Source organism: Gymnogyps californianus, chromosome 2 (assembly GCF_018139145.2).
Source record: "Gymnogyps californianus isolate 813 chromosome 2, ASM1813914v2, whole genome shotgun sequence".
Taxonomy (NCBI): domain Eukaryota; kingdom Metazoa; phylum Chordata; class Aves; order Accipitriformes; family Cathartidae; genus Gymnogyps; species Gymnogyps californianus.
This window is the reverse complement of record NC_059472.1, coordinates 63,617,745-63,643,822: the sequence shown is the minus strand read 5'-3', so window position 1 is coordinate 63,643,822 and position 26,078 is coordinate 63,617,745. Positions and strand designations below refer to the sequence as shown.

Genomic DNA, 26,078 nt, shown 5'->3' with positions numbered 1-26,078 from the left:
GTTTCTGGAAAAACAGCATTTCACTGGTGAGTGACATATTTTCATTTCCTAAAGGAGAAGGGGGGGTTGAGCATATGTATTTTTATTAATTCTGCAACAATCAAAACTTAACTCTGGAAAATGTGTTTAATTTCCATGAAAATCTCATTGGTTTGGCTCTGACTTCCTGGCAGTGATTTTTTCCCACAGCTTTAGTAACAATAACATGACAGTTTTACATCAGAAAGTAACTAACTGGCATATGCTATAATTTTGTGCTTTCCCAGAGAAAAAGAGGAAAGAGCTTTAAAAAGGAAACACTGAAATGTTTATTGCTTGTGTTTACCGAAAAGTGAAGCTGAGCCTTCCAGTTACTTTGCTTCCTCCCCAGCCAAGCATCATCCAGTGAGAGGATGGAACGCTCTGAGCTGCTTGCCATGCAGAAGGAGCTCTGCACGGCTTACTGGTAGCGCGATGATCCAGTGAAGCAGGGACAGCTTTTTAAGGAACAATCTAGGCTAACAGTCTTCAAAATTACAACAGGGGTATTCTAAAACATGTTCAAACTCAGTGCATGCAGCTGTTTTCCTCCAGTGCAAAACCACCACCAGGTAAAGCGGTACTGCAGAAGAGATCAATGTTCTCTAAATCAGATGTCTTGCTGGACTAATCTTCTTCACCTAATTTTGAAGAAGGTGTCCTCCTATATTTGCTTGCTTTAAACAGGATTTGAGCAAAAAATTTTTTAAACATGGATCCGAGCTTGGTCCATAGGGACCAACAGAACTTCAGCCTCACAAGGAATATGGAAAGAAGTAACTAGTTCCCACAAGACTTCTATGTTAGCAAGAGCCTTTTAACTTATTTTTCTGCAGCCAAACTACATACATATAAAACTTTAATACCCTTGAAATCTCATGGGGCTTAAATAATCTCGCTGGTGACAGGTATCTAGCTAGGAGGAGGACGATAAATCATGCTATGAAGTTCCTTTTTTTTTCTTCACTGAAGAGATTTTACTAGAAAAAGGATGCCCAAAAGCTTTCCTCCACTGAGGTTTGAAAGCATTTGAGCCTTGTATGTATCATTTGTCCAGATTAAGAACGCTAATATATCTAAGCCCAGGTAAAGGTGGATTTCTTCTGCTACTTTTTATTTTGCCTTCATTTTATCAAGTATATTGTCAGCTTTTTCACAAAGCAGGAGAAGTGATGTCCTTTAGAATTGTGTCCCCCTGTTCGAGAAATATAAAGAAAAATATCCTTGTATATCTGTTTAGCTAGCGAGGTGATGCAGGCAGTAAAAAAAAATCATGAGGAGCACTTTATGGACTGAGGACACATCCTGATAAATACTACTTCTAGACATAGACAAGATGGGAAGGAGAGAAGTTTAAATGGAATATTGTGTTTTTCAGAACGTTTTGAAGGTAATGATATTTAAGGCCAGCTAGTTTTCTTAACGAGACACCAGTGAAGATCTCACTACTGTTTGGCTTTGTGAACATTTTGTATGTGTATGCCCATCTCTCTTACTGTTGCATTTAGCTAGCATTTTGGTATCAGGGCTTGAAAACAAAGTATGCTGATGGAGTACACTACTTCCTGGGCACTTTAGTTATTCCACAGAAAAGGCAGCTTTAAAGGAAATACCAAAAGTTCTCCTGAAATTACAGGAGAACATTTCTAGAGCTAAAAATCCCCTCCATTTATGGGGCCTTTTGCCAACAGGAGAGTAACTAGCACTGCATGGTAAAAAGACCACGTGTGCTACACAATTCATCCAGGGGCACAGCTCATGTCACCGATGAGAGATATGCGAACGTCAGAAGCTAATTGCAGATACTGAGGTCTTTCTCCCTTTTCTCTGTGGGGGTGATGATGTTGAGGGAGGTGGCCAAGAGGAAAGGACATTGTCAGGTACAGGGCTGCAAGTATTACAGCCCCCCCAGTCTGTGAATAACTTTTAGACCTAACCATGATAGGGTAGGGTATGTAATGCAACCTCAGTGAAGAGGATGACTGAAGGCACCCTGAAAAGGCTCTGTACCCCTTCCCACCAGGGGGGAGACTGACTGACTTGCTATGTTCCTTGGACTCCAACAAAGTAAAAGCGGGTTAAGCTTTAGTTAGGAAACTGCAATTAGCAGTTCCTGGAGATAATTATAATTTTACATTTATAATGGCTATTTTATTTTTCCCCTTTTTAGAAGCAAAATATTATCCTGCCCCTCTAGTATTCTGCTATTTACAAAGCAGGACGATATACAAAGATGATTTATATACGATATACTCCTCCACTGCAGCTTCCTTCCAGCCAGTGAGATGTTTTGTTTGTTATGAAGTATATGGAGGGTGCCACTACGGCTGTGTATCCCGCTGCTTTGAGCACGTGTGCTCACCCACCCGCTTTCTTGCAACTCCACAGAAGAAAGATGAGTTGTGACAATGACAACAGTGCACTCCATGTAAGTACAGGATGAGAAACATTTTATTTATAACCCTGTCATATTGGGGCTACCCTAACAAAAAATAAGCTTGAAAGTAATCCCCTGACTTGTTTCTCTGGATTCTCCAGTTTCTTGAAATGCAGTGCATAAACCAGAGGTTTGTACTTTGCTTTTATACAGTCATAGCATCATGGAGAAATCGTGAAGGTCAGCTGCACTGTGGACAACTCCACATCCATCTGCGTCTTTTGAATTATACTCATGTCTCTTCCTTATTGCCAGTTTTGGTCTGTCTCCATTTTTCTCATACGGTCTGGACTGGGTGCCAAAGGGCCAGACAGAATCATTATGTTGACTTTGCAAAGACTTCTTCTGACACCTGTAACTGTAGCATTTATTCCCAGCTAGGGAGCACGACAGTAAGGCCTGGCACAAATGCCAAAGTATGACAAGGGCACTGAGTGCAAGAACTATGGCACCGACAGCTTTACAGACAACTTTAAAAACTTCTATTCTGATGTCTCAAAGGGACCAACCAACCAGGGATCTGATTTCCAAATAGACAGTTCTTTCACACAACCCTTGAAATAATACATTGTATTTCCGTGTATGTTAGGAAGTCCTTGCTACTGAAAAAACCTGTAAATAAATCTCGTTGCAAATAATCAAATTCTTAGTCTGTCTTCTCAAGCTGAAGCCAAACATACACATTAACCCCAATGGCCAATTCTTGCTGTCTTACAAGCCTGACATAGAATTTCACGTACCTGCACTGTTGGAAAAACATCACTATGTGAGGTCATCATCTTTTCCTTCCCAGAAAGTTTCTAGTCCTGACAGTTTCTTTCTTCAGGCTCTAAAACAAGAGAAAAGTAAACCTAACGGCTGGCCTCTTTGCTGTACTTATACTATTTACTATAAAAAAGTGTTTTTTACATCTTGCTTTAGGAAGTACTCCTTTCTCCAGCAGTGAAGCCCACTGAAAACAAGCCACAGCTGGATTAATATCAAAGCAAAGCTGAGACGCAGAGTTACAGGAAGAAAGCCTGTCAATTCTGTTGTTGACATGGAGGTTTACAATGGCTTTCAGGCAGCTTGATATGGTAAAAACTCCTAAAGGAAGGGACAAAATAGTATTACATTTTCTAGTTTAAACTGCGTATTTTTATATAGTCTTGCTTTGTAAAAGGTGAACAACAATTACATTTTTATCAAGGTATAGCATGGGCTTAAGGCTAGTAATCTTAGTATTGGATTATAAACTTCTATAGCTTGCAGTATTTCTGATGTGCTCTGACAAACATGCTCCATCTTGCATTCATGACAAAACTCTTGCACAGATGGTTTTCAGTAACCACCATGGTATGACACATGCTTACAGCAACTGGACATAAGCAGGGGCAGGTAAACGTGGTATGTAATGCTGTCAGTTAGTACTGCAGCACGTTGCAATGAAACAATGAGGGCCTCAGGTATTTTCTTCTTTTATTTTTTACTCTTCTTTTGGGTTATAAATCAATTAGGTTGAAAATTTCTTCTGAAACAAAAGTTTTGGCAAGTGTAATGCTAAGAATTGGGAAGAGTCCTAAGCATAAGTCAAAAGGTGTTATTGACTCTACTGCTTTCAAGAAAATATCATGAAGAACAACGGGAGTTAATTGTTTTCAATATTTAAAGACCCCTTTCCAGATGGACATTAATGATGTCAGTTAACTGTAGGTAAAAATAGAAGTTTATAAAAGTTACTTCATGGTGATGCTATCAAGTACCACAACGATTTCTCATACTTACAATAGGGAGCCACCAACACGGACTTCCATCGCTTTTGACTATCTGTGAAATTGTGGGCTTGTTAGTCTTGACAAGCATCCATTGAGGGATGAAAGAAAGCAGACAAATTTATAACTCTGCTGAAACTAATGGATATGAAATCACTTCGGTCAATCATCTCAACTGAGGTTCGAAGTTTTGTAAAAATCCCTTTGGCCTGCACAGCAGAAGTCAGTTATATTGTATATAGTGTGGAAACTCCCAAGTGCCTTGCAGTTTAACACAGATTGACATTGGTGGCTGCTCTGCTATAATGTGCGGTTACTCTGCTCTGCTCACAGAACTGGGATGAATGCCTGATTCCTCTTCATTGAATACTTTCAAACAACATGAGGATCTGACTGAAGTCAAGGTTGTAGTGATTAATATAAAGCAAAATTATCCAGGTCTAACAAAGTATTATGTTTAGTTGTTATGATTATGCAAATGAGACTACTGGGAGACAGAGGAACAGGATGGCTGAAGTCCAGTAAAGTATTACTAAAGGTCTATATATGAGATTTGTGGCACTGCATGAGGGAATATTGTATGAACTTTAGAACAGCCCAAATGTACCATTAAATGAACTCATAATAAGGGCTGATAACTGAACATCAGTGTATGCTTAATGTAGGGATAATTCACTAGTGAACTAAAAAGCTCGTAACATAGGATAAGTAACTATAGAAAATGAATTAGTTGGTGTTCAAGAAAGTGGCTAAATGTAAGAAGCTAAAGCTTGAAATTTTTTGGTTGGTGCTGCTTGACAGATCAGCATGACTGAGTCTGATTATTAATACACAGGGTTATGCTCGCTATCATCTGCCATGTTGCACTAAGGAAGAAACCCAGGTGAGAAATTTGGTCATAAGTTGAGCTTCTAAGTTTGGGTAAACCTATATGAATCTCATTCCCAGAAGATTTAGATTAGTTAAGTTAATGGAAATACTGTGGGCAGTGCTGAGCAGCTACACCACTGCGGAGCAGCATGGCAAACGTTGGAAGGAGCAGACAGTATTGCTGTTCTGTGTGCTGTTAATTTATATAGAAGACACCAATAACGAAGTCTTTATCTTCAGTTGTTTGTCATGGGTTGTGTCTCCACAATTCCTATCCTTACATGCCTTTGGGCTAGATCTCCTTTGCATCACTAACACACATTCTCATTTTACCTTATCTATAAAGGCATCCAGAATGAAAACAGTGAGCTTGTCTACACTTAAAATACCACTTTCTTTATTGCAGTGCTAGTGGGAAATCCAAGCAAAGGACGACAAAAAACTCCCCATCCAAACCTAAAATCTTGGAAGACTCAGTTTTTGGGTGTGCAGAAGTATTATCCAGCATTAAACTGTTTATTATGAGCCATTATTTTCCTATGTCAAAAGTATTTGCCATAAGTGATGGCTCTACTGTATTTCATTGGCTTCACTTCAAATCCTGTATCTGTTATTATGAAAAGACCTTAATGGAGGCCCTGAGAGGCTACTTCCTGTAACACAACCCCAAAGTTGCAAGATACAATCGAGAACACCAAACAATTCATGCGTAGACTGGCTACACCAGTATCATCCAATTCTCAAGGAGATGAGGCAGCAACTTTGATCATTGGCTATCTGTTGTCTTCTATGACAATGGTTCTTCTAGGATAGGTGTCAACGTCCACAAATATGTAGCGGACCTCAAATCTTCCTCTCTCAGGATTCTGTAAGGAAAACAATTTCAGGCTGTTTTTTTCTCTTTGGTAGTTTAAATTCAAGATTAAGCTTGTCAGCTCCATCAAGCAATTGTACATACCTCTTTGACTTCCACATGGACTGTTCCCCGCTTCCCTGGTTCAGAGCCCTCAATATAGAACTTCAAACGCATATGTTTCAGTCCATCCTTTACGTATTCAATGTGACTAAAAACAGCAAAACAAAACAAAAACCCAACCCACCCAGCAAGGATACATATTATATGCTAGTTAAACTTCAAATTTAAACTTCTTATTTAGAGGAGCTGCTTAACTATTTTGTGAGAAAGTGTATTCCAATGCAGTCCTCATGCCACCATGGGTTCCTTCCCTACTGCTCTTCCAAAGCTTTACTGTGAGCTAGGACTAGCAGAGTTAGAAGAACTAACTAGCAGTTGCAGATTAACAGATGAAGTGCTTAAACATCCTCACCCCAGTTCTCCCCTCAAAACTCAACAGCAATCCAATGGCTGAAGATTCTGGAATTTCCTTGTATTTATTCTAAAGAACCCCCAGATTCAGAGCCTGACATCTAGAAAGGAACACCCACATCACCAAGACTGCCAGGGTTTTTTTTTTAGGCACTTAAACTAAGTTAGAAGCCAAAACACAGAAAGAATGTTGGTTAAATCACATCAAAAACGCTTACTATATGCTTTACTTATTTGGCAATAATTTTGTTCTACTCAAGTTGTGTAACTTTGGCACTGATATCAGATCTCCAACCTAAATGCTGATATTTAGACTAGAGTTAGGTTATGCTCAAGTATTAGATAAATAGGAAGGTCTCGTCACTTTCAAGGCGACCACTTCCAGAAACTAATGGTCAAGCTAGAGTTCTGGTGCCAGTTTATGTTTCCTACTGAAGTTACTAACTGCTGCATACTACCAAGCTCTTATTTCCATCAGTTGTGCCCAGATACACACGGTGAATTAAACTTCCAATACAGTTTAAGGTGACATGACGGGTTCCAGAGAATAAAGATGAATGAAGAGCCTTACTGCAGTAAATTGACATTCACGGTGTTCATACACAAAAAAAATCTGTACATTTTTGAGACATTTAAGGTCATCCTTATACTGCAGACACAAACTCTACAATCTTACAAAGTCCTCAGCTTAAAAATTTATTTAAAATACTGGACTTTCAAAATGATGGAAATGAAATACTAGGAAAACTGATAGTACATTTACTTATTCACATAGTTTGTTTTACAGACAGATGCTTAAAACGTTTGTGCATATCCTTTTCATTTAGCAGCTCCACTTTAAATACTTTAAAATCACCTTCCTCTGGAAAAAAAATGCTCAATTTCATGGTTCAAGTTCTGTATCTGGGCTTGTGTGTCCCATCCTGTATGAAACCTCCTTGAATAAATTTAAGTCAAAGAACTCAATAAAGACAAAGCCCCTATTGGGTTATAGTGCAGGGAGGATTTACATTTTCTAAGAATTAGTTCTGTTGTTTCCCTCAAAAGGAGAATAATAAATAGTCACACTCATGAAAGGTTTAGGTGAGAGATGTTCTGTTAAATACACAGCAGAGATGTAGCCTCAAGTACCAAAAAGCAGCATGAGAAATGGGCAGTCAACACTGTGTATCAGCTTGGGACAATATAGTCACTGCAGTGACTACAACCTGTACAGTCAGACCCAGCCTAGCTTTAAACAGAGCAAGCTGGATTCCTGGAAGTCTGAAAGTTAGTACCTCCTGCTCTTTCTGGCCTGATGAAAACTACTGCTTCAAAAGGAGAAAAACTCTTGAAGAACAATTTTTCAAAGAACAATTTCACTCTGTTTGAGGGTTTCAGACTGTAAACTTCAGCCAGATCCCTGCTCCCCAGATACATGCCTAGGCCTCTGTACTACTCACTTCAGACTCGTCCTATATTTTGGAGACACCAGCTCTATGCTTACTGTGCTGACCATTGCTTGTTTTGAGGCATTCAGAATTGGCATTTTATATTGTATGTGCACGGTATTTAGTGGTATGTGCCACACAAGAGGTACTGCAAAAAACTGCTTTCATTTTCACTCAGAAGTGACAGGGTACGTCACATACAGTTCATTAATCTAGATCTAACTTGCTATGATGTGACCCAAAATGTCTTTGCTCTGCAAAAACTAGTGTCTGTATGGGGCAAACACCAAAGGGCACCTGACAAGCTGTCGTCTTCCTCTTCTTGTTGCTTCCCCATAACCTTTAATAGATTCACCAAAAACACCAATTATCTACAAGAGAAAAGAGGTTTGAGTTGTCAGAAGGTATCACATTCAAGCAGATATTCCAGTATCAGCTCACGCCTCTGCTGTGAATGCATTTTCTCTCAGCAAAATGCCCCTTGTGAGTCTGATGTGTCAACAATAGAAGAGTTTCTGAAAGAAAACAGCGTAAGGAAAATTCCTCTGTATTTCAGTGCTTTTCTTTACGGTCACGTATTAAGTGTCTAAAATAAAACCTACTAGTATCTTCCATTTGTACTGTCCTCTGAGATTATGACATTTTAATCTCTTCTTACTGTGTATTTTATGCTTTACTGACATTTTGTGTAAAAAGGAAAAAAAAGCATATTTGCTCATGTCTCCTCCAAGAGAATGTTTCAAAGTTTAAAATGCAAATGCACTCCCCTCACATTATCTAAAAACCACTACTGTTTAAGAAATTCAATTTTTTTTTTTTTCCCCAGATCTATAAAGCCAGACCAAATTAACCTCGTTTTAAACTTACTTTAAAGTTGGTTAGAAAGGGAGGGCGATTTTTACTGTGTAAGTACTGGAGAGAAGTTTTAATTCTACAAACTTGTTCCAAAGCAGTCTTCATTTTTATTCTAGTGACAACTTGTCACTTCATTTCCAGATTATCCTCAGTGGCATCTGTGGCAACCTTGTTTGAAAGCTATTCCATGTATTTCTTGTTTTGTCTGAAGCAGTGGTTTTTAGAATCTAGTTTTAGATTGATTTTTGTTTACATCTAGCTATCTTATATGACTGTGTGATCACATGACTGTTCTCTGTCTCTTTTCCTGTTAGCCACGGGAATGCTAACCACATTTCAAATGAAGAGTTCAAATTCCTGGATACTTATGCAGTGCTTTGCAGAATGACAGACCCCTAGTGCAGTGTCACAACCCTAGTGCACAGTCAGAATAACTGTGCTGAGGAAAGGCAGCAGGCTAGATCTACAAAACTTAAGTGGGACCAGTTACCTCCCTGACCTGCAGAACTCCTTATGCACTACATTTAGTAGGCACTCAGTTACGTCTATAAGACTTTCTGTATGGGGATACAAGCACATGCTCTGAAGGGGCAGACACTGTATTTGCATCAGTTGTTGTGCTGTGGTACACTCACTTAACTTGGCTTTTAGCGGGCTAATTTGCTCAGGCTCAGTGCTTGCATTAACTTGTCCTAATATAGGCTCCAATTTGGAGCTGACCCACCTCTGGCCAGCTAAAAGCATAGGCAGATCTGCTGGTGTTTGCCTGCTAAGCACCACGTGGGTCTTCCTGTAGGTTTGCTTGTGAGATTCCTTGTGCAAACTTTTGACTCAGAGACAGTAACTACTGAGAAACATAAACTTATGACTAAGGTTAAAAAACCAACCTCAGGGTGAGATCTGCATTTCTCCAAGGCATCTCCATAGATCTTACTTGGACTAGAAGAAGAGAATAGCTCTTTAAAAATCACATAGAACAAACCACCTGTAACAGAAACAATAGCAAATGGAATGAAAACTAATCAAACCAGATGGAATTAATGAAAAGCGTCTTCTGATAAGGAATATAATTTTTAAAAATAACCTGTAACACCAATTCCAACAAGCACCACAATAAAATAGGTAAAGTCTCTTCCAGCTTCTTTCACTGAAATAGACAGAAAACAATGCAGGAGTTACAATCTTGGATAGTAAGACTTGCATAGCTTTCTCATATAAATGCTTTTCTATTAGTCTGCAGCTCAAATAACGTTTTGGGAGAAGAAAAAATTCCAATAACAGCTTCCATAATGCCTCATCACTAAAAGAAAGAGACCATGGAACATCTCTTATGTTGTACAGGGCATGTTTATATCTCTGTATTAAGCCTTATTATTTTCTGTTTTCCTACTAGATGTTTTCAAGACCCAGAATAGCACTTATTGCTACTTTTTGTGTATGAGAGCTAGTTTTTTTAAGAACTAATGAGGTATTTAGCACTGCAATATTCAAGCTACCATGTAAACCCACAATCATTGCAATCCTTATGCAGAGAAAGGGTGACGTAAAAAAAAAAAAGCATAAGCTTATAAATTGCACACACTGGCTGAAAATAACTGATTTTATGAATTCTCAGTCAAGTGAACAATAAAAAGGATGGATATTAGACCAAAATATGTATTTTATTTATTGAGATCGTTAACTGCAGTTTATCTGATTAGTTTTTATCTACTAGTTTTGATCTAATGTACTTGCAGAAGTGTCAGTATACCCTCTAAAAAAAGTCATGAGATTCTCTGTTACAAAATATTTTTTGAGAACTTGGAAACAGACTACTGATCTGTTAAAGTGATAAGGTGTGCCTTTCAGTGAAGTACAAGTTACCGAGGAAACTTTAATAACCATTTTTCCTGCAGTCTTCTAATCAGTTGAGGGTGTTTTTCACAAAGTTTTTCAAAGCACTTCGAATTTCTGAGGCTAATTATGTAGTAACCACTTTTCACTGAAGTGAATGAGACCAACCAAAGTGACAGCCGTCCTATAAAGAAACTAGTATCACACGTAGAGCTTTGACACTTTTGCTGGCGGGAAACTTGTTTTAACAGCATTGAGACAGGTTGTGTGTGATAGGTTTTCCTTTGGAAAAGGAAAATGACAGGCTACTACGTCTTATCCCTGATGTGACTTAAACACTACATCAACAAGCTGTTTGGAAGAAGCCACATAGTTTCTGTTCTGCTTGTGCAATACATACACTGAAATGTATCAACTGCTGCAAACAATATGACGTGAAAAGAAACGGGCTTGTTGGTTTTCTGAAAATCGGTTTGTTTTTTTTAAAATTCCTGAGTTTTGGGGCTATAAAATCTCAGCTGCAGCAGTAATTTTCTCCATGCCAGCCTCCTTGTGCAGTGCACAGTATTCCCACTGTCCTGTCCTGCTCGGTGGGTTTAGGGAAAGGTAGTTTGATATGCTCTGGGCGGTGCACAGGAGAAACAACAAAGTTCTCAGGAGGTTTAATCAAAGCAATTTTACTTCCAAACTTTAAAACTTTCAGACTAAGACACTTGGCAAAACTCTGACTGGATTTCTTGGTTAGGCTCGGGGGGGAGGGGGGAGAAGAGAGAGAGGGAGGGAGGGGGGAGAGGGAGAGAATAACAGAGAGAGAGAGAGAGACTGTGTGTGTCTGTGTGTGTGTTTTATCACTGGTCCAGGTTCCAGCGTTGGTCCAGCCAACGGGGAGGGGGTGTGTCTCTGGTCTGTGGGTGTCGTCTTCTCCTCTTAGTTCCCCCTTTTTTGGCACTTGCCTTCTCCTTATATTCTTATCCTTCAATGTGGACTACCTCTATTTTAATTAGCCTCGCTTGCTATGTAAATTAGCACGCATACTTCTTGCAGGTGTGGGGGGGCAAGACTTTTTGGTCTCAAATTGAGTCGGTGGTCGCGATCTCCCCCTGCCACATTTACCTTTCCCCTAGCTACTGCTGGCTTCGCTGCTTGTTGGGCAATTACTGCTGGCCTCACAGCTTCTTGGGCAATTCATCCAGCCTTTGACAGGCTACTCCCTCTTATCAGTCTTTAGCTCCTCTTCAAGGATCGTAAATTGCGAGTGTTTGAGACATTCTTCGGACAGGCTCAGGGGATCTAACATCCTCTCCTGCACCCTTATCAAGTTTTGTCTCCCGCCGTTATCCTTCGGAACAACCAGCTCTTTGTTCCAGGGGGCTACAAGTTTGTTTTTTTCAGTTGGTCTCCTACACCCACTCACGAGTGACTACGGCCCGCCTTACCTTTCTGAGCAGCCGACAGCAGAGTTTCTTCTTTCCGACCCCTTTGCAGGGAGACATGTTTGCTGTTATCGCCAGGTTTTTCAGCTCTCAGCCCCCGCGCTTGCGTCCCGATACTCTGCCGGGCGGCCCGGAGTAGCAGGGCGGGCTGCGTGCGGGAGGGCTGGTGCCGCCACCTCAGGCAGGGCCCCGTCCCCGTCCCCGTCCCCAGCAGCACCCAGCCAGGGGGAGCGAGCAGCCACCTCCCAAGGGAGGCCCGCAGCCGCTCGCCGCGCTGCCCCGCCCGCGCAAGGGAGGCGGGCAGCATGCCGGGGCACGGCTCCCAAGCGCCCTCACGGAAGTACGGCGGAGGCAGCCGAGCTAAACGGAAAGTTTCTGCCGCTCGCCACCGCCACCGTTCTCCCAGGGGAACCCTCGGGGAAGAGTCAGGGCAGCCTCCCGCCCTGAGCGCGGCTCTGCGGCCGGTGCTTCAGGTCAGGTAGCCCCCATTACCCTTTACCCACCGACAGCCGCCGCCCGCCATCGCCCCGCCGGAAATCTTGGGGGTGGAGGGGAAGAAAGCAGCAGCGGCCCCTGGGAGCGGTAGTTTGAGCGGGCTCCCTCTTGCGCCTGCCGCTAGGAACGGCTCCCGGCAAGATCACTACAGCGACCGCCGTGCCGAGCGCCGCCACAGCCGCAGCCCGCCCTCACGGGGCGGGGAACCGCCGGCCGTTAAACGGTGCGGGGGCTCCCCGCGGCGCCGTGCGCTTGCGGTCCCGGTCACCCTTTTTAAGCTGTTTTATACATATATATATATATATATAGTTTTTTGATCTTGCACACATAGGTGCGTAAAAGTGATGCAGTTGACGTTTCCACGAATGGAGACCGGAACACCTGAGAAGACCGGGCTCCGGCTTCCCGGGGACGGCGCACCTGCGCGGAGCTCACTGTGGGGCGTGGAGGGGGAAGCTGACAGGATGCCTGTCGGAGGCCCTGACAGGGGCTCATGGCGGGAGTCACTGCGGTTCCCCGGTGTATTAACGCTTTCCGTGTGCCCCACACCGCACTGCTTGGGAACCCAACGCCGCCGCGGCGGGCACGGCAAGGTGCGGCGCTCATCCCCCGGGGCAGCCAGTCCGGCCCCACAGCCGTCCTACCCCGGGTCCGCCCCGCTGGTGCATTCGACGCCTGCTCCGGCGCACGCTGGAAACTCTCAGGGGAGGCGGTGTCCCTTCTCTCCAGTTAAAAATAAACTTCTTCTTAGGGGCGACCACGAAGTCCCGCAGGTTGCCTTTCCCTCAGGCAGCGATAAGGCAACGGGGGGGGAAGAGCCGGCTGCTGCGGGTGCTCTGCCGGCTTCCCCCAGCCGGCGCTCCCGGGCGCCGCCTCTCCCGGGCTGGGCGCCGTCCCGCCCCGCGGCGTCACGTGGGAGGCGGCGGCGCCCCCTCCCCCCCGCCCGGCGCGAAGCCGCTGTCCGGCGGCGGAGCTGGCCATGGCGATGGGCCGCGGCGGGGCCCTGCGGCAGTACGGGCGCAGCGCGGTGCCGGCAGCCGGCGTGGCAGCTTCCCCTGGTACCGCCGAGGTCGGGGGGCCGCGGCCTTTTAGCCCTGCTGCTGTTGTCGCCGCCGCCGCCGCCGCCGCCCCTCGGCCCGGCCGGGCCGCGGGGCCCAGGTAACGGTCTCCCTGCCCGGACTGAGGAGAGGCCGCCGGGGGGCGTCGAGCGGGGAGCAGGGCTCTGCCGCCCCGGAGCTGCCTGCTCGTCCTTTTTCATCTTGTCCGTGGGGGGTGGTTTGTTGTTTAAGTCCCATTGTTCCCCTGGGAAACCCCTTCCACCCGCCTCACGGCTCTGGTTTCCAGCTCTGAACTTGCCACAGCTCGGGCCTGCTTCCTCATGGCCATGGTGCTCTCCTCTCCCTCCCCCTGGCCCTGTGGAGGGGGATGCCTTTATAGAGGTGACATGCCTTGCGATAGGAAACACAGGCATTTCCAGGTGTACGGAAGGCCTAGGTTTAATGCACTGTTTTCTGTCTGGGTAGTGGGTCTTAAACTTGGGTATGTGCTTGAGCTTAGAGGAAGTAGTGTAATAAGCAGTAGCCTGTCTACAAAGTACTAGCTAGCTTAGTGGCTAATGTACATATCTTCAGGGTAGTTAGGCCTTTGTAATAAATGGGAGGATTTCATTGTGGAAGGTGTGGTTAGCTTAATTCTTATAGTACGGGTTCAGCTTCCAAGAATTTAAAGCACCAATCCTAGAAGCAAAGTTGAGAAAGCCGGTTTTTCTCCTAACCCATTTGTACAACCTCGGGTTTCATAGCTGTTTCATTCCCCCCATTTTTTTAACCTGTAAATGGAATGGATAATGCCCACCTTTTTAAAAGACTTCAGAATTGTTAGCTGAGGAAAACAACCCAAATGTCAAAACATTACTGTCATTTCTGTTTATCCCCAGGTATGCTTTAACAGTTGGAGGAGACAGGTTTTGTCACTACTTACAACCTACTATACATTCTTTGAAATAGATTTGTTCCCTGACCAGTAAAAAACCAACAGTTACATTGCAAGTAGTACAGGGTATGAAAGTGAAAATACTGGTACAAAGCTGAGTCCCACAAGTTGAAAGCTAATGAAATGGCAGTTGAGGTTGTTGTGCCTCTAAGCAAGAGCATCTCAGTTGTTACTAGAAGTCTCTAAAGAGGGGGAGTAACAGCTGTCATCGATTTTTAATTTGGGCAGGCAAGCTTTGTCAATGCAGTGTAAAAGCATTTTAATACTCATTTCGAATCTTAGCACACACAATACTTGAAAAATAGTTTATGCAATGGATTTGCTGTTGTTTCTTCATACCTTGAGAATATTTTTGGTTTGGAAGATGCAAAAATTCAGTACTTTTTTTGAATTGAAGCTTACAAAAGTGGTAGATGGTATGTTGAAAGTTTCAAGGCAAGTGTAGGCAACATTTCTCTTAAGAAATTCCTTTCTGGGGTGAAGAAGAGGGGGATGCAAGGAGAGATTAAAAAGAGAGCAAGAAGGACTGAATACAGGCAATGCAGGTTATGCTTGTGCCAGGTGAAGTGTGTTATAAAATCCAGGATCCAGCTCCTGATCTGAGTTACTTCTGTACTTGGAGTCTGTGTAGGCATGTTACTGTAGGGTATGCCCAAACGAGGTATCTTTGTGCTTTCAGCATAGACACGGGGCAGAATAGCGGGGACGTGCTGCCCAGAAAGATACGGAAGTGGTAGTTCTGCTGCTGTTGAACACGGCTTGTGTCTCTAAATCTCTTTAATGGCTTTTGAAAAATGGAGTTTGTTACAGCCTCATGTCATCCTCTGAGCGTACTTCTTGATAATAATACATGAGTAAAACATTTGCTTGACCTTCAGGGTGTATTTGTTATACAGTTACTTCTTTGTAGTTGTTAATTTTGTTAGTCTATCAGTGATTGGCACCCAAGCTGAAATGTGCATGTCTTTTTGTGTTATGCTTATAACAATTCCCAGTAAAACTTCAGGGATTTTTTTTACATAGCACAGTTGACAATGTAGGGCTGAGTTGTTCTTTTCTTCTGATTTTTATTTTTCTTTGAGCATAAACCAATCTTAAATCAAGAACAGTGTGCATTAAATGTACGTGATACCCATGGACTTCAAAATTAGATTTTCCCCCCCAACATCGATTGGTTGCGTAGAAACCCAGAGATGGATTGACCAGGTGTTGGAAAGTCAGCTGGCAATACAAACCATCACTAATAGAGTGTATGGGGAGCTCTGCCTGCTCAGTGGCATCAGTGGGTATGAAGTGTAAGGATTTGATTAAGACTGAAACTCCATCTGAATATTTCTATGTGTTTTAATGATAGTATTTGTAATTACAGCTTACAAAGTTCTTACTATCAGAAAACTTGGAAAAAATGTGTGGCCACTTCGATTGTAGGAGTTTATTTGTGTTAGAAATATGCAAAGTTGCTTTCTTTAGTAAAAGAAACTAATTTCTGTCCAAATTTTTATGTGTTAATGAGCAATAAAAACATTGATACCCATCTTGCCTGTTGAACTAACACTTATCTCGCAGATTTGCAAGTATTTTAGCAGGGGAAAGTCTGAAATGAGACTGTAACTTTGTTTCAAATGTAATTGTGTTGCGTAGTCCAGGGAATTCTTTTTGAGCCTTGTCAGTTTTTGAGAAAGTTTCAAGGTATTGTTTTATTTGATATCTTTTAATAGCTTAGCAAAGTTGGATGGCTCAAAAACGTCTCTGGAGTAATGTTGCAAAACAGAAGATTAATCAGTGAGTTTGACTTACTGCAGGGGCCTATCTAGAGCTTGATTATGGTGGCCACAGTGGTGCAGCTGCCTAAGGTTAATAGACCTCTACTGGATTCAGACTGATTTGGTGGTGCAACACTATTCCCTTCTGACTACTGTGAGAGATCAATCATAGGAGAGACACCTAAGAGTTTAACATCTTCCTGATGTCGGTATTTTAACTTGGTGATAAGTGTTCAAATTTGTGAAAGGATGATAATGAGTTACCATGTGATGTATTCCCTGAATCCTGTCTCCGTTGAGACCTGGTGTCTAGGTGTGCACAATATGCCTATTTGTTCATTTTGTGATGATGTGACTCCTAACAGCTTTTCCTTTTTAGAAATAGGTCAAGGAACTTTGCTGCCAGGCCTGGGGAATGTTCTGAAACTGTAAATGCTGGAATTAAAAGTCTGTATTTGACACCTTCCATAAAACCGAAACCGAATTTGTGCATTGAGAGGTGAGCATGTCTTTAGTTTAGGAGTAAGAGTGGAAGACTCCTTGCAGACTATAAGCCACCTTTTGACTGCTTACAGTTATTATGTTCATACCTTGGAGATTTCTGTGTCAGATGTTGTGAGTCGAAAAGAAAAGATTTGCCTTCCTGGCCTACTTTGTGATCCTATGATGACGTTCTAATGTTTTCTGGCGTGGTTCTCCCTCACCTCCTTTTCTAAGTTCATATGAAGTATGTAGGTTTTCCAAGTCATATGAAGCCTTCAGCAGCTCCTTTGCAAATCATGGGCTGTGTTGTTCCTTGAGAATAAAAATTGTTATTGTATTGCTTCAGTAAAAGCGAGTTTGGAATTAAACTTCAGATGTTTCTCTTGATGCTTGTTGCTTTGTATAGAGAGGCTTAGGATGGTGGAGTGGGATGAGGGGGGAGGAATTAAGTGGCTGCTGCGTATTTGCTGCAAGGTAAATGTTTCCCTTCCTGTTTGACAGTGGAAGGGCACTTTCAATATGATCGTGAGTTGTTTTCTTTTTGAAAATTAGTTATGTTTCTAGAAAAAACATCTAAGAATATGGTACATGAAAGATTAATTCATTTTCTTTGTTTTATACATTTTGTAGCTTCCTATGTAGTCATTTCTCTGTTTTCTATTGGATGGACAGTTCAATCCCTTATGCTGTTAGTTTGATGTGAAACACAAGAGGAAAAAAGAAAAAAAAAATTCCCTTCTCTCAGCTTCCTTCAAAGAAAAAATAATATGGTTGTAAAAACTACTGTTGAGAATTCTGGATCAAGCATATTATTTTAGCTAATTCGCAGCTTTTTAAGGGATCATTTCTAAATTCTCTCTGGAATAAATGCACTAACTGCTTTGGGCTTACAGTGTTTGAGTTATTTCACATAATAACTGTGCAAGTTTTGACACGGTTGCCTCTATGTTAGTGCAACTAATATTCTGAGTTTTTTATACAAACCTTGAGTATTGGCGTTATTATCATTCTACTCTTGAAAGCTATGTGCTTCTGGAATAAAGTATTATAAATCAGCAAGTGTGGTGAAAGACAGTAGTAAATGGACAAGAGACACAGCTGAGGTGTTGACTGTCACAGCAGCTTGTATTTTCAGTGGTGATTTTGGTGTTACCATACTCTCATACTCCAAAAAGTTAAGAGTATAAAATGCATCTTTTTTAAACTCTGTGCAGTTACCAGATACTACTTGAAGGGTATGAGGTTTCTGTCTGTTAATACAAAGATCATGGTGGCTCATTTCCAGGTTATGTTGTGCTTGTACTTAGGCTGGCACCTGCGTTTCAGGCAGCCTTACAGATGCGCAAAAACATTAACGTTCTCAAGGTGCCACTCAGCTCTTATTTTGAAGTTCACATCTTTCTGTTGACATAGATGAAAACTGTGAGACCCCTGAGGATACATGGTTTGAAGATTTTGATGAGGTACAGCATGATCTCGCTGTTTGACTAGGACATTTCTGTCCTGGTGCATCCTGAGACCTGACACCACAGTCAGGAGGAGAGTGAATATACACAGTTCTGGCAAATGCTGGTAGTTATGGACTAAGTGTTAAAGTCATGGTACAAGCAGTGAGAAACTGAAGTTGAATGAGGTAGTTTCATGTCAAACTGGGTTAAAGTTAACAAAGTTTAATGAAAATGCAAACCCATAACTTTTCATGTAATTGTGCTTTGCCACTTGAATAGGTTGTGGTGAATTGTTTTAAGCAAATGTTCTATATCAGAAAGACAAATCAGAACCCAAACTCTGCAAATTAACTCTTCAGGTGAGTTTTGATTTGCGTATTTACAAGGTGATAGTTTCCATCTCTTCTGTTTTGCTCTGGTTTGGAATTAAAATTCTTTGCCGTTGTCATTTCTGGAGTTTGCAGGCAAGTCTAATGGTGTTTCTCTTGTTTTCCAGCATGCCATCAGAAATGCTGGTGAAGATATTTTCCTATTTGGATGCTGTGTCCCTGTTGTCTGTTGGTTGTGTGAATAAGCACTTCTATCATCTGGCCAATGACAAGTAAGGAAGAGGGAAGCATAAATGCTTGTCTTAATCGTACAGCAGTTGAGTTTATCTGAGTTATGAGTCTTTCTAATTTAGTTTCACTGGTGCCAGAGCACTGATGCATGTACCTACTGGCAAATTACTCTGCTGAAGATGCACTGCGTAGCTCACAGTACAGTGTGTTGTATGGAATTGTAGCTGCGCAAGGCCTGTTAAGTTTAATGGGAGTTATGAAGCAAAAACTAAATACAATGTTTTGAAATGTTGCTCTTAGCATTTATTTTGTTGTAAAATTTGCATATATTTGTTTCTATTCACATGCACCTGCACAGGCTTTTTCGTTCAGGCAGTCCTTAGTGGTGTGTAGCGAGTAGCTTTGTAGAATTGTCATAGCTTTCATAATTTTGAAGTCCTACTTATTTAGCTCTTTCATCAGGTTTTTGCAGAGGGTTAGATTTAGTCAAGTGGTTCACCAGTGGGTTTTAACTATTGCTCTTTCTGTCAGATTTTGGTGACTTCTAAATGAAAACAAAAGGGGCGAAGATAAGTACTGACACATTTTTTGTGATTGCTATACAGAGTTCACAAATTGCTTGTACCAGTATCATGATAATTCTGTGAAAGGATCAAGAGGAGAGACCCTGGTTGGTATGCGATAACTAGAACATCTGGGTATCCTTTTTTCCTAGGATTCTGCTGCATTAGTGTTGTTTAAATGAGAAAACGTCTTCCTATATAGGAAATTGCTGCATCTGGTATTCATCAATTTCTCACTTATTTGCCAAAAGTTGTACAGTGAATCGGTTAACATTGGCATTGACACCTTTAGAACTGATGAATTTAAAGGGAAGGCCATAATCCAGATTTATTTTTTGAGGCTGTCAGCAGGTGCATGTAGATAAAAATTGCATAGTTGACTCAAATTATATATCTTAATATGCGTTTTCCACTTCAGGATAGCAAGGTAGGATAAAATCATTGTGGCTGTTCAAGGGAAGCTGATTCATCTGTCTCCATCTCAACAATGTCTGTTTCCATTTTCTAATCTCGACAGAGATTACTGTATGCGCACAAATGGGATTCGAAGAAGAGATACTTTCTCTTATCTAGGAGACTGACTGGTTCAGTGGGACCAGGTCACTTCTTCCTGCTGGATTTCCATGGACCTTCTTGAGTCCCTGAATCTTGTGGTGAATTAACAGAGGTTTTAATTGAAGTCCCTGCATATCTCTGTGACAAATCTGATCTTGGTTTTTAGGCAGAGTATCTTTTTGAGGATATTTCTGCTGTCCTGGACGTACAGGATGCTGTCCTTGATGCAGCAGGACCATCAGTCTTTCATCATGATATATTTGTGCTGCCTAATGCAGTGCTTTGTCTTTGAGCTCTTCAAGTAATGTCTGCACTTTAACAATTCCTTGGCACTGATGTCTTCAATGTAACTGTTGAAGGCAAGGAAATGTTTCTGACCCCCCCTTTCTGCACTCCCCTTGCCCCAGCATGTGCTATTATTCCAGCCTTCCTGTCATGCAGTGTGGGAAGCTCACATAGATGGTCTGTCTGAAAGCCTGAGGGTTTTGATCACCAGCAGAAAGTGCTTGTATAAGAGGAAGTGAGAAGCCAGAGGACAGGGGAAGATCTTTTTGCTGTTGTGGTCAAGTGATGACTGACAGTGGTGCATGTCTGATTCTGGCATTTGAGTTAGCAGTAACAGGCTGCGTTGGCTTGTTGTAACAACATCCAATAAGAAGCCTTGAGATGAATATTGTACTTAACACTTTGATGAAAAAGTAGCACGTATTCTGCTGTGAGAGAGGCAAATTTGTGCTTCCTTGTGGGATGCCTTTTTAATTTGTCTGCCCTGAATTCTTCAGAAGTTGAGGATGAAGGGGCAGTGATACCTCCCTAAACACTTGTGATTCCAAGTCCCCCTTTTTTTCTCTCCTCTGCCTCCCTGCCGTGACTGAATTTTTGAGCTTCTTGAACTGATTTCTCATGTGCTTGCACAATGCTGTTTTGGGAAAGGAAGAAGCAATATGTAACTGAGAGTGAGGAGAAGGGTGGTAGGTATTGGTGGCAAATCTGTCTGCATTCAACTTACATTGCCTGAGACTGTACCTTCAAAATGCAGGAAATGCCTACTACTAACCCCTGTCTTTTCAGCATCATGCAGCCATATGCTGAGTATCTCTCCCCATGAAAGAAAGGATGTCTGTCTTGGGAAGGGGTTTCTAATTAACAGGAGAGGGTTATAGGAGGACATCTTACTGGACTTTTTAGGCTGATAAAGACCAATTGGACGATACACAGCTCAGTTTCCCCTGATGATGGTTTGTCAAGGACATCTATCCTCTGTTTTCATCATCTCACAATTCTTAGCTGCTTTGGAGTTAAATAAGAATTTCCTCCCTCCATCAGAAATGTTTTATACTATCTGATAACTGGGTTGTCTTTTCTGGTCTCAAAATTGAAGTATCTTAAATTTTTATTTTACTTATGGGATTGTTCTTCATGTTCCACTTCCCCCCCCCAATTTTGGTGAAAGGAAGGTTGGAAGCTCATGTTGACTGTGAACCCCCCTTTACCAGTCATAGAAGCTTATGGGTTTGTGTGTTTTAAACAGCTTTGACTCAAAAAACGGCAGTGGGAGATTACATATAATCTGCAGGGCAGCAGGCTGGAAGGTTTTTGCAAAATTCCTGGGTACGTTTGTATCAATAACAAAGAGCCCGGCTCTCGGCACATGGGGACTTATTCTCAGCAGCTGATGAAGTGAGAGCGGTTTTCATGGGTAGGAGGCAGTGTGGGATGGATTCAGTCCTTGAATGCTTTAATGCTTTAAGGAGGGGGAAGATGCATTATAAAGCATGTTAGTGTAAGTTTGCCTGGGGATAAATGAGGACTGGTAAAGGTAATCTTGCTGATAAATGGTAAAGAATTTCTCTTGAGAATTTATTTCTGTTGCTATTAATTTTCTTTAGTGCAGTTATGTAGACTGTGGGGCTAGCACTTTAAAATTAGAAAACTTATTGGAAACCTTTATTCACAGATTGTTGTTTGAATTCTTGTAACTTCTTGTACTCCGTATTCCCTGAACTATCCTAGAGATACTGGGGTGTGGGGGGCAGAAAAGTGACCTCATAGGTTTCCTAACAGGAAAGAGGTGAACCCATCATTCCTGTTGCATGTTTCTTTGATCTCTTCAAAAAGACATCTCTTCTCTGAGCTTTTCAAAAGAGAGTGCAGAAGGAATTGACATGACAGTGGTACCACCACCAAACATAGGTGATTCTAATTGTCCTCCTCTACCCCACTTCCAGCTGGGTCTGTGTGAGAAACTTGAGGGGTCCAGATTGTCTTTGTTGAGTAAGAGGTATTAAAACACTTTTTCCACTAGCTGATTTTGTGTGAGGACGATGCGTCGTTGTTTTGGGGTGGAATTTTCAAAAGTAACTGCTTAACCTTAGTCAGTTTTCATTTAAGTTGCTGAGTATGGCTATTCTGTCTCTGAGCTTCATCCTGGATCCTATATTTTCAGGAAGACAGACAAGACTTACCTTTTCTTTGTTTTCTCATGATAGCTTTCTCGCAGATATGTACTGTTTTGTTTTGTTTTGTTGTTTTTTTTTTTTAAGTCTGCTTCAGTGAGTGCCTGTGAAGGAAGTAGCAGCATAAGGGGAGGGAATGCCTTTTAAAAACCACGTACTCTAGTGTGCTATTGAGAGGCGTAAAACAGTGGGAAGTTCCCAATATCTGATCCTACTTTCTAGAGCGCTAGTCAAACATTTTCTGTATATGTAGTTGAGATGTTTATCAACCTTACTGGCATATTGTAAGAATTAACTGAATAACCTTTTTTTTTTTTTTTTTCTTTCTGTGGTAGAGCAGAAAGTCATAAGTGGATCTCATTTGGTATGTATAATCCAGAACAAGAAACGTGTTCAGAGATTCCATATTCTTTGAAATAACCTAGTAAGCCCATGAGAAATGCTGACATCTAGCATCTTTTAGTTCCTGAGCCTTCATGTTTTCACCAGGGAAACTGACCTCATATGAGCTGTTGGAAGGTCAAAATGGGGAAAAGTGTACAACTGTGCCTTTGCATTTTCTTGACTAGTACCTAGGAGACTACAGTTTCTGGTCTTCTGTAAACTTAGATTTAGATGAAACCCATTTTACTGATAATCTAGGACTTTATATTTTTCTGCTAACATTATGCTCAGTGGTAGCTGAGACATGCGTATAAGAATAATTAAGTATTCTTGAAATTTATGTGGGTTTTCTCTTTATTTTCAGTGGAATCTGGCTGAAAATCTATTCCAGTTGCTTTCAACCAAAAAAGACAATTTGGAAAATGAAGTCTGAACAAACAGAAACTGTTTCGTTGGGCTGTGCTGCTCTACATGATAGAAGGCCTGGGTACTGGAAGAAAGAATACATCTTCAAACAAATAGCTGCTGTCAAAACTAGAGTAATGCGACTTGTTAAACCTGTAGACCCTTATACAGGTCTTCCATGTAAAAACAAAGAAGCTATGAAGTAAGCAATGCCTTGTCACAGAACATGTTTACTAGAGAACAATGTATAGAATATTAATAGCTTTGGAAATGCTGGGGGGATATGGAAATAGAACTTTAAAATGTATATCATAATGGGAAGATACAATGATAGCCTATAAATGACCTAGCCTGAGAAACATAAGTAGCAGTTAGTAGAAATTTTAAAATTCTCTTGGAAGCATAGTTTAAGTTTTGTCATATTGAGAATCTTTTTTTTTTTTTTTTTTAAAACACTCCTCTCCCCTCTCAATTCCTAAATAACAGAGCCTCTGGCTTGAGTTGGATAATTGTTCTAAAGGACAAAAATGGAAAGGAACATGTAATGGAGAAAGCAAACCTATCGTTCAAGGACACATCTGTTACTATACTTTGGTATAGTACAAATTGGCCATGCTTAGACATCCTGTCAACCCTAAAACTATTTGGAGTTATGCCATTGCTTCCTGACCAAAGCAGAGCTCCCAGCAAGAATGGGTGAGTTTTAACATAGGATTTTTGAGGGGTTTTTGGTGTAACTGGTTGATAATGTGTCTGTAGGAGCTATCTCACCTTGGCTTGACTTAACAAGTTAATTCTTTCTTAGAAAGCCTCTCTGTAGTATTTCTTCCAAAGCCTGTGTCGTACTCTTCATTGGTAGAGCTTTTTAGCAAGAAACAGATATAATCCAGCAAGCTATGACATCAATTCATAGCTTAATTTAGCTCCTGGCATGCAAGATACAGACTGATAGGTCCTGCCTTGGAAAGCTGAATCTAAGGCATAGATACAAATTAGCATGAAAGAAACATGTAAATCTAGGAGAATTTGATGTGAGACATTTAGATTGGAACAGCTCATCAATGTTTATGTGGCTACAGTCAGGTAATGTATGGTACTAACATTTACTTTTTTCTATAGGTGTGTATGTGAATTAGGGAACTTGGTGTTTGGCTGCGTGTACAATATAAGTACATGCATATAAAAAAAATAGTCCACAGCACAATGTGGGATAGCTGTTGTTTTTTAACTTAAGTGTGTACAATATTTTTCTGGCATTATATTCTGAGAAAAGATGTTTAAATTAAAAGTGTGTATTTGAGGTATGTATGTATTTGGTTGCTGTCAAGGAGTTTTCCACATGGCTGTGTCTTATGTGTCATTTTAGTATATGCAGTATCAGCTACATGCTTCTTACACAAAACGCCTAGCAGTAGAGCTCTGAAAAGAGAGAGTTGTTCACCTACAAAAAACATGGTTCCTCAAGCAGAAGCAAAGTATTTGCCTAAAAAAAAAAAAATCAAGAGAAGCCTTTTGTGTAAAGTCAGCTAAACAAGTCTTGCAGTCAAATTATGTGGGAAATGTAGTGGTTTTACCAAGATGATAATTCATATGTAGAAAATAGTAAAAGAAAACTTGTAGGCAGTTAGTGTATTTATTTCACAGAATCATAAGTTGTTAGAGCTTGTGAATATACATGAAGGTAATGATTTCACAAATATCAGAATGTTACTCAGAATGTTAAGACTATAAGGAGCTAGTGCAGGGACTTTGGGAAAGTCCCTGTATTTATACCAGCCTGATTGAAAGGGTTGATGTCCCATCCCTGCGCCAAATCTTACAGTTCAAGGTAATGTGACGAAGTTCCTGTTGGTTGCTGTCTTCCTAGCAGTGTGTAGTGGTAGGTGATACTACTGTGATACTATTGGGAAATCTTGGAACAGTTTTGAATATAATAAGAGCCTAAGGCTGTGAAGGGTTTTAGAAAGAGTTATTTCTCCATTCTGAATAGGTAATGCAGACTCCGCTTTCTGCTCTTTTTTACGCATCATTAGCCAATAAGAACGCCTGTGAAGTATGAACTTTAGTTACAGGGTGTTATGGAGCTGAATCGCTTTAATTACAGGCAAAATCTAGAAATAATTTTCTAAAAAAGAAAAGCTTCCTCTAACAGAAGCTTTTAATTTATTATATGTAAAGTTTGATCCTTTCCTTGGAATTTTGCTTCTGTGGAGGAAGAATTTACCTTCTTAGTAGCTTGCTTCATACTGACAAATGTTCAGTGATTCCATCTAGTACCAACGTAGTATTAAAAAATTATAAAGTAATTCTGTGGCTATTTTGAAATATTGGGCAAGCATATAAGTTTTTCTTCTTTTTTAAGTAGTATATTAGGCCATCCTGTGGTGGCTTTTGTTTCTTTTATTGTTAGGTGTTGAGATCCTGCTAGTACGCTGTAGTTGTTCAGAAGTAAAGTTTATGGCTGTGCATGCTGGATGCTTTCAAAACTGTTTTCATCATGTGCTGTTGGTCAGACTTCAGAGTTAAAAATGAGATCAGGCTGAACTTCTACATAAATAAGGAGACATAGTCTTGTTGCTACATTCTGTATGTTCTTTTCAAAGACCTCGTCGACGTTCCTTAATTGCTGAATACCATCTTGCTAACCTGACTGAAAGTAGTGTAGCAGTTGGTGCTGATAAGCTTGTCCAGCTCTTCAGTCTGAATCCAGGACTCATAGTGGGACTTTGGAAGGTAAGATAACATTTTGTTTCAATACTTTATTGTGACTTGAAGAAATGGATTCTTTTGCCTTGTAGTTTGGGATTTTGGGAGTTGTTTTGGGTTTTGGGTGGGGTTGTTTGGTTTTTTTTTTACATCTTCCTTTTTTTCTTTGGATTTTGAAAGATCTTGTCTAAACTAACAACAGGAAAATACAGGTAGGGACAGCTAGTTGATGATCTGTTGTATTCTAAAGAGCTGTTGCAGGAGTATCTGTACTTTTCAAAAAATCCACCTCTAATTAAAAGAACAGTTATGTA

The 26,078-nt window shown here is 41.1% G+C and overlaps 2 protein-coding genes across 7 annotated transcripts in view; one reads left to right on the top strand and one right to left on the bottom strand.

Annotated features, from left to right (window-relative positions):
* Positions 1-32: 32 nt before the first annotated feature.
* TIMM21 (translocase of inner mitochondrial membrane 21) lies at positions 33-12,438 on the bottom strand. 5 transcript variants are annotated; one of them, XR_007766028.1, is made up of 7 exons: positions 11,958-12,438; positions 9,773-9,835; positions 9,576-9,706; positions 8,131-8,204; positions 6,035-6,140; positions 3,196-5,942; positions 33-48 (listed from the first exon to the last, which is right to left on the bottom strand). XR_007766028.1 is itself a non-coding variant. In XM_050890755.1 (6 exons), the coding sequence occupies exons 1-6, from the start codon at positions 12,259-12,261 to the stop codon at positions 5,850-5,852; spliced, it is 771 nt and encodes a 256-aa protein (XP_050746712.1). In that variant the 5' UTR covers positions 12,262-12,438; the 3' UTR covers positions 2,452-5,849. The 5 variants fall into 5 exon arrangements, 3 of the variants coding, with proteins under 3 accessions (XP_050746712.1, XP_050746713.1, XP_050746714.1); XR_007766027.1 differs by lacking the exon at positions 33-48 and adding an exon at positions 2,452-2,746; XM_050890755.1 differs by lacking the exon at positions 33-48 and having other exon boundaries at positions 2,452-5,942.
* The window catches only part of FBXO15 (F-box protein 15), a 27,062-nt gene continuing 13,395 nt past the window's right edge, over positions 12,412-26,078 (top strand). Inside the window, exons 1-6 of one of the 2 annotated variants that reach the window (XM_050890754.1) lie at positions 13,568-13,607; positions 16,584-16,703; positions 18,632-18,736; positions 23,018-23,260; positions 23,545-23,754; positions 25,662-25,791. In XM_050890754.1, coding sequence (XP_050746711.1) covers positions 18,633-18,736; positions 23,018-23,260; positions 23,545-23,754; positions 25,662-25,791 — 687 coding nt within the window. In that variant the 5' untranslated portion in view covers positions 13,568-13,607; positions 16,584-16,703; position 18,632. Of the gene's footprint in view, positions 12,428-13,567; positions 13,608-16,583; positions 16,704-18,631; positions 18,737-23,017; positions 23,261-23,544; positions 23,755-25,661; positions 25,792-26,078 lie in introns of those variants that run through there. The other variant, XM_050890753.1, reaches the window with a different exon arrangement.

Coding starts and splice junctions, on each gene's coding strand:
- TIMM21 (XM_050890755.1), bottom strand. CDS start 12,261: ATGCTGCCCGCCTCCCTTGCGCGGGCGGGGCAGCGCGGCGAGCGGCTG. Junction 9,836..11,957: donor GCTGTCGGCTGCTCAGAAAG/GTAAGGCGGGCC, acceptor TGTCTATTTCAG/TGAAAGAAGCTGGAAGAGAC. Junction 9,707..9,772: donor TGTTGGAATTGGTGTTACAG/GTTATTTTTAAA, acceptor TGGTTTGATTAG/TTTTCATTCCATTTGCTATT.